This window comes from Porites lutea, chromosome 14 (assembly GCF_958299795.1).
Source record: "Porites lutea chromosome 14, jaPorLute2.1, whole genome shotgun sequence".
NCBI classification, from domain to species: Eukaryota; Metazoa; Cnidaria; class Anthozoa; order Scleractinia; family Poritidae; genus Porites; species Porites lutea.
Genome location: NC_133214.1, coordinates 12,760,126 through 12,768,634, shown reverse-complemented (window position 1 = coordinate 12,768,634; position 8,509 = coordinate 12,760,126). Strand labels below are relative to the sequence as shown.

The window sequence follows — 8,509 nt, the reverse complement described above, 5'->3', positions numbered from 1 at the left end:
AATAATGATAGCAAACGTTTTTCAAGAAAGTATAATGTTCTACCAAACAATATTTTTCTATACGAAACTTTACATTTTAATAACGCCTGAGAGACATATATCTGACACAAGCTGTTATTTTGTCATCTACCAGCAATTTCTTTGCTACCATTGCCACATTTTGCGGTAACATGCTCCCTCAAGTCAAAAATATGCCTTATGTTTTCATTTCCCGACCTCTCAGGAAACATAGGTTTTTTTTCAGCTGGTTCAAAAGGTCACGTCTGTAGGTTGTAATTGGTTGATTTTGATCCATGTTGTTTATTTTGTTTGGTGGTAATTATGATCATGGACAAGTAATTTTCTCAGACTGTATTGTTATTTTCCTGTCATCCAATTGGTTGACTTTTTCTAGGTGGCCCCAGTTATAGAATCGAAGTCACACCGTAATATATTGAGGTTATTAAGAGGAAGCACAAGAAGCTTGTCGGTGTTGGTCCAAACAGATCAAATGTGGAATTACTGAGGCGATTTGGCATTCATTTTTTGGTCTAATAACAATCTTGAGTCAAAAATCTACAGCATATCTTTACCTGACATTATTTTTAAAAATGGTAAATGTATAAAGTGAGTGGAAAGTTGGTTCCTTGATCAGCTGTGGGCTTTTAGATTTGATTTAATGGCTGATCTCAGACATGACTCCAGATCACCTGCAAAAATTTAATCCTTTGAGCCCCAATATCAACATATGTGTAATCTTCTCACTTTTCAATCTCCATATATATTTCTTATTATAATGCTTGAGGATATACAGGATTATATATTTGGTTACTATAAGGGGGTGGGGGGGTGGGGGGGGTGGGGGGTGCCTGGAGAATCACACTTTATATATACTCCAGCACTCCAGCCCTGCTAATGCAAAAATAAAAACATCTTTTAGGTCCAAGTAAGGTGACGAAGAGGAGGAACAGGTTGATTATCATTGATTAAATGCAAAAGAAAAGAAATCTTACTTCACTGGTTGCATTCACATTGACTCCATTCTTAAACAGTAATTTTATGATACTCTCTGCACCATTTTTTACTGCTGAATGCAATACTGTAAGTGTTCCCTAGGAGATAGAAATAACAAGAAAAAAGTAATGACAGTTTTGAACCTTTTTTAATTTTAAAATGTTATTTGAAAGCTTGACTTATCTCTGAAAACGTACTTTTATTTTAAATTAGAAAAACAAATCCCTAAGTTGAATTGCTTAAAGTGAAAAAGGTACATTTACAAACCCATTTAGTTTCCATTGATTGTTAACAAATGAAAAAGCACTCGGGAATTTGAACCAACCCTGAGATCTTCTTGTGATTTGACTACACTTTAGATTAACCCTTGGATGTACATGCAGGGCTGAAAATAACGGACAGCAGGTCACCAGTCATGATGACTGGCCAAACATTTTTTAGCCCAGACAAACCCCAATTCTGGCAAGTCAAATAATGAATGCTAATTATTTTTTTTTTGCCTAAGGAATATCGAACTACCCTGGCAATAGACTGTTTTTACTACACAGACGTTCTGGTTTTTGGCGGCAGGTTGGTGAAAAGTGTTTTCACACGTTGCACAGTTCCTTTCTGCGGTTTTTGCGCGTTTTAATGTCCGTTCTACCTTAAGTATCATCGTATGGCGGTGTCTAAAACTTGTCTCTAAAGGTAAAAAGTGAAGCATAAATCCTTTTCAAACTCTCGAGGTTCAGAAAATGCAATACACATACAGTTAAACAAACTTTAGGAATTACGAAAAAAATAATTTGGTTATTAAAGAACAAAATCTGCACACATTTGTTTCGCGTCCCATTATCTGCATGGATGTTCAGAAATGAACATCGGTGAAACTTGATCTTTTTCGTTGCCTGGTGCGTGATCGAAAGTCTCCTCCACAAAGAAGAAACGTCACTAATATTTTCAGCAAAGAAGTTGATTTGGCGAGAAGTCTGTTCCACAACAGCGTGTTTGTTATCAAAAGTCAATAAATATACAGCAGAGCTTTCATTTGGGTCATCGCGCAACACTTTATCGCAAAGGGCTCAAATATCAACAGAAATTTGCATTAAGTTGTTTACAAGAAAGAAAATGATGACTTTCGTTCTCGATTAGCTTAAATTTTTATCAGACTATTCTGAAATCGAGTGCGCAAGGGAGATTCATGTTCGACCTAAAGAAATTATTATTCATCGATGCACTAACATTTATTCCCGGAGAAACACAGGACGACCTTTTGAGAACTGCGATTGATTTGCCCGAATTCTGCCGAATTCATCCCCGGACTACCCTGCGAGCAGGGGCCCTTCGATCTTCCTAGATAAGTCGGCTTATCTAGGAAGATCGAAGGGCCTCTGCTCAAAGGGTATCCCTGGACAGGTGATTTTCACAATCCTCTTACAAGTAGAAGTCAAACATTAGATGGACCAACTGTTAGCTGTTTAGAATTAACTGTTAGATTGTAACAACGGTCGGTTAGAGCGTTAAAATCGTCAGAACGTTTGGGCACACCATCAGTGCATTTGGCCAAACCATTAGCTTTCCTTTAGTTTTCTAATAGATAACGGAGTATCTTTAGTGTATGTTTTCCCAAAGAAGCTCTCACATTACTGATTACAGCAAAGCAGAAAGTATAGTACGACCTGCATCGTTGCATTACTCCACAACTCAGTTTGTTGTTGTTTTGCTTTGTTGCGTCTCATTAAGACATGACCTGAAATTTATTGCGGCATTCTTTTCCTTAAAAGGTTTAGGTGCAAGGCCAAAGAAAGACCATCGTCAACTCGTGGGTACGTCGTTTAGAAAATAATCAATTAGTTATCACCTCTGGTTTTCCCACAGTAAATTTTAGGAAATGATAGAAATTCAGATTATAAATATACTATCCTTGTTCTGGAAACACAATACTTTTCTTGCTGTTTATTGCACTTTATTTATTTAGGTATATATTTAAAAACAAACAAAAACAAAAAAAACAGCAAAACAAATAGGCAAACAAAACAAAACAAAAAAGAAAAAAAAAAAGGAAGAAGGGAAAAAGAAGGTCCTTAGCAGAATATGAACTCGGTACCTTCGGGTTGACCCGACCTCACATAGCCACTACGCCATTGAGGATGAACACATGATTTGTTGAAAAGTCTCAAATATAATGCCTTTTCCATGGAACTTCCGCCGGCAAACGATTGAGCTATACTTAACCGATTGAAAAAAGGACTCAAAGCAATCGGATGAAATTAAGGCTAATTGAAACCAGGCTACTGACAGTGAAAAACAATGTAAACACATTTCATGGCAATGAAAGAACATATGCGATACAAAGCCGACACAACTCCTCCGCGAAGTAGGACGCAAAACATAAGCTTATGTTTGCTTATCTTGATTTCTGCTGTTATTTTAAAGTTAAAGCTCAAAATCACATCCATTTCCCCCCCATGATCTTGGGGAGTCCTTAAGGTGACTCGACTCAGTTTTTTTTGTGGGGGTACCATCCTACTTTGAAGCTCTCTGGTATCCCCATCTTTACTTTTATCGTAAGTCTAACACATAGAATGGATAACATATAGATCAATCTACAATATAACATAAAATTTTTGGCGATCGGATTAAATGTCACGTGGTTATAATGCCACGCCCCTTTGAGGTCTGAGTCGAAAATCTGCTGTTGCCGGCATTTTTTCGTGAAAATCTCTCGGCTACACATAGTGCCCATTAGTGCCTTGCGCTGAACAGAGTTTCACCAAAATCGCAAAGACCCAATTCGAGAAATTCAGCGGTTTCCAAATTAAGGTCATAATTTATGCGAAAATGATAAGCAAACTTTACACAATTATATCTAATAAACTACGAGACTTATCCCTTTATTGTGGGCATCGTTATAACAGATGACAGAAAAAATGCCGGAAACAGCAGATTTTCGACTCAGACCTCAAAGGGGCGTGGCATTATAACCACGTGACATTTACTCCGATCGCCAAAAATTTTATGTTATATTGTAGATTGATCTATATCTTATCCATTCTGTGTGTTAGACTTACGATAAAAGTAAAGGTGGGGATACCAGAAAGCTTCAAAGTAGGATGGTACCCCCACAAAAAAACTGAGTCGAGTCACCTTAAGAAGAAGAAGAAGAAGGAGTGCGTTTATTTATTATTTACCATTCATTCATTCATACTTATATTCTACTACATAACTACAAGGTAGGAGATCAAGCCAGCGTCGAAGTTGAAGGAGTCGAAGAGTAAATGCTCATCTTCTCGTCAAGTTTAACGCCTGGACGAGTCAAAGGCTCTTGAATCGTACTAATCGGAAAGATTCCTGCGTGTCTTAAATTTGGTAAGACCTCTATCCTCTAACCGTGCTGTAGCGCACGATGCACGCTCTCAGTGAGGAATTTGATGTCACCGAACTTCGGCGAGCAAGTGCTTCTTTGAACACAATAGATCTTCGCGCTCTCGAGTTCGGACCCGATTAATTACGAAGTGCATCTACTACGAGTGAGCAAGTGACTCATTTGCATATCCCTGTCCCTGTAATAACTCGTGGTACGCTTGCGCATATTCACGAGTTAAAAAGGAAACCATTTTAGCATTATAGAGCAAAACGCATCAAGCGACAATTGTATGGAAAATAATTCGTATCTAAAAAGGACCGGTCAAAATGACTGGCAAGACAAGAATTTGACCGGTCAAGTCCGCGATCAGGCTGGACATTGTCCGTTGACCAGCCGTTATTTTCAGCCCTGACATGCAAATTCAAACCCAATTTATAATCCACAATTACCACTTATAACTCATAATTGCAACTTACAACTCACGATCACCACTTATAACTCGCAATTGCTATTTATGACTCGCAATTGCTACTTATGACTCACGATCACTATTTATAACTCACGATCACTACTTACAACTCGCAATTGCTACTTATAACTCATGATCGCCTTTTATAACCAGGGTTTCATTAGGGTTTTGAACAGGAGGGCAGGTTTGACAGCCAGGCAAAGGCCCTTTGAGCCTTGCATCCCTAGCATGCTGCCCCGGAAAATTTCGAAATTCTACAGTTGCAGAGATGTGTTTTTCAACTTCCAAAAAAAGATAACTTTTGTAGACAATTTAATCATGATTTGATACCATATCCAACACACAAGTAAGTTCATAATCTTATAGATTTTAGATGGTCTTTTATGGAGTACAGTTCTATTTGCAACGCATAATGGGGCGATTCTTGTTTTTAGCACGTAGCAAAAGAGGGGATTTCATCCGACATATGATTAAGTGGAAATTTGGCGGTAAAGTATGTATGCAATCACAAGTTGTAAGTTGCCATCACAAATTATAAGTGGTGATTGAGAGCTACAACTGGCGATCACCAGTTATAAAAGGTGATTGCGAGTCGTAAGTAGCAATCACAAGTCGCAAGTCGCGATCATGAGCAATAAGTAGCAATCCCAAGTTGTAAATTGTGATTACGAGTTACAAGTGGTGATCACGGGTTATCAGTTGAGATCGAGAGTTATATGTGGCGATCATGAATTACAAGTTGCGATTAAGAGTTATAACTTACTATCGTGACATTCAGGTGGAAATTGAGAGATATAAGTTTGTATTGCTATTTATTAACTTTGATCGAGAGTATTGGGGGTTTTCACTGTCATGTAATCAAAAATAAAATTGCAAACCATTCAATACAGAAAGTCCAGAATCTAGGAAAAAAAAGAAGATAAATATGCAAAAGGCCTCGCCAAGAATCAGGTGTGTGCAATATTTCATATGCGAGATATTTGGAAAAACCTTTTACCCAAATTTATAAAGCTTTGTAAGGAGATGCCATGTTTGTGTCCCTTTGAGGGGCACAAATATGGCTGTCGGAAACCAACAGAAACATCTGTTTTTGAGTTTTGCTACTAATGCGTGAATTAATCGCTTGAAAAACTCATACAGGATTAAAGCGATATTTATTCCGAGACATATTTAGATAGCAAAATCTCCCAAAATTGGTAATGTTTTTAACCCACATACAGAGTAAGAGCCTTCCCGGCCGCCAGCTAAATGCCACGTGACGCAAAAGCCTAGAAATTCAAACGTCCTCTATTGCAAAATGAAGAACCCTTTCGAACCAAAACTTTGTTTAAATAAAGGTGTTTAGGTGCTGTAATACCTCATGAAACTTACCCTGGGTACCAGAGGTTTTTCTTGCGCGCGGCCGGAATTTTCGGTGTTTGCCGAAGTCTGACACATCTTCAGTCGAAGGTCGAAGCCACGAACGGCAAAGGCGCAAGAAAAAACCTCTTGCACAAAGCGGTGCTTTTTACCGTGCCTGTTGACCTTTGAGCTTTTTATCGGATTACATTTATGCGCCAATCAGATTGGAAGTCTCCAACTGTGATCATGTGGACCGGCACGTGAAGAAATGTCTTAGGACTCACATTATCCTCAGAGAAACAAGGTTGAGTTTATCATAAAATTCATTGCTTTAAGAGAAATCATGACCGAATCACATCGCAATTCTCCATAGTTGATGTAGCTGCAATCCATTCTTCGAGATTTGAATCACTAGATCTGAAAATGACTATCCGTGAGAATTTAACATCCGGCTAAAAACGCTAACGAGCAGGGCCCAGCGTGACAAAACATTGCAGGAAACCGTCACATTCACGGACAAAAATAAAATCGCTTATACTTATGCGGATCCAGTATTTTAATTAAACAACCTAAACCCCTTATTTAGCCGCAATGAAGAGTTTAACATTTCATAAGAGGTCAAAGAAAATGCTCTTGCATAAGAGGGCAAATCATGCCAACCAGAAACAAAAACCGCAGAAAATCAATACCCAGTATGCGTGTCACGACCTGTCAGTATGAAACAAGTGGCAAAAATCACATTTGCTCAGTCAAAACTTTTTCCTCCAGAGCATAATCTACCCATCAGAGGAAAAATAAACTCATTGGAACAAGCAGCATTTTGACATGAGGTAAAAGTCGTGTTTTTATACTAAAAATACATGTTTTGTTTATATATTTCTAATCCATCAATACAAATTATTTCAAAACATGTTGTAATAGTTTGAAATAGGTATATAAGCTTAAATCGTATTAATGCAAAAGCTGAATGTGATAAAAGCTTAATTGCGTTGAATAAAATTAAATGCCCCACGTTTTTGCTTTTAACTCAACTTGTCTACACCGTCAAACCCTTCTCGTACATTGCTTATTCTTTCCTTCAATGCTCTTTCAAAACTTTCCGAAGCCGGCTTCACAACACTTCTCGAAGGTACACTTACGTCATGTCAAGAGCACAATTGGAAATATTCTTTCACGTGCTGGTCTATTCTTGTCAACCAATTGTAGTGTCTGTTAGATTCAAAGTCCCTCAGGCGGTCGTTAGGAGCCAATCAGCCGTCATGTCCAAAATCTGGACCGACTGATTTAACCGTGCTAACATTTGGATCGGGGCCATCAAAGCAATGGCGCTCTGCTCCAGAGGCTTTTCGCGCGGGTCACTATAAAGACTTGACAGATGCGGAAACCGCGCTAGAAAAGTCTCTGGCACCCAGGGTACATGAAACTCAGAAACTCAGAAGAATTGATAGTTTCTTATTTCGAATTTTAGTGACGTCATGTGAAAACCGAGAATAAGTCAAATCGCAAATTATTAAGTGCAAATGAAAAGTACCTAAATGTCCCTTATAAGCCACCATACATTTGAATATCGCAGTGCCCACAATAACTCGTTCCTATGCTACGCGTAATCCACGTTTTAAAAAAGGAATGCTCCATTACGTCAATTTTAAGCTAATATTATTCCATGACATGTGATGCAAATTAGTGGTCGGGTACGTAACGTAGATTCAAATATACGATACGACCCTTAATTCAACGTGGAGTTTACACTTAGCTTAATCAGCTAGTTTACAATATATCGACTCCGTTTCCATTTTTTCTGCAAAATGCTCCTTCCACGTTACATTGTTTCTTAACCCTTGAAACGAAGAAATATTCTTACCTGAGTTGTTGTTATTTTTCGCGTCAAAAAATTGGACTTTCCTCCACCAAGGTTGAGATTTCTTGTCTCCAAAAGAATCCTTTTTACTTGATCTTCATTATCGTCCCGTATCCCTTGCAGAAAATCCTTCCAAAGCTTCTCCTCTCGTTGACTCATTTTTCGAGAACAACCGCTTCAACGTTTTTTTTGCTATGAATGCAAACAAATCAACATTTGCTCAAGTCCAAACGTTCATGACAAAACATGAAGTGAGGGCCGTTAATTGGTGAAAGGCTCTTTCCACTCAAATTTTAGGAAGTCATGTTTTTTGTTCGTTTTATCCTCTTTTATACCAAACGCTGCCCGCAGACGCTGCCGCCATGTTTGTGTCGTGTGACGGAGTTACCAGTCCACCACATTTATGCACGGACACATTCTTGGCGATCTTCTTTCACCACTTGTCATTTTGTAAACATTTATATTCCGACAGTTCATCGTCTATACGACCAACTTTATAACT

General features: G+C 38.3%; 1 protein-coding gene across 1 annotated transcript in view; it reads right to left on the bottom strand.

The window, feature by feature from the left end:
* Positions 1–8,324, bottom strand: part of LOC140923949 (serine/threonine-protein phosphatase 6 regulatory ankyrin repeat subunit C-like) — an 18,568-nt gene extending 10,244 nt beyond the window's left edge. The window contains exons 1-2 of the mRNA XM_073373964.1: positions 8,011–8,324; positions 993–1,091 (exon numbers count right to left, since the gene is read on the bottom strand). Coding sequence (XP_073230065.1) covers positions 993–1,091; positions 8,011–8,166 — 255 coding nt within the window. The 5' untranslated portion in view covers positions 8,167–8,324. The remainder of the gene's footprint in view (positions 1–992; positions 1,092–8,010) is intronic.
* Between the last annotated feature and the right edge of the window lie 185 nt (positions 8,325–8,509).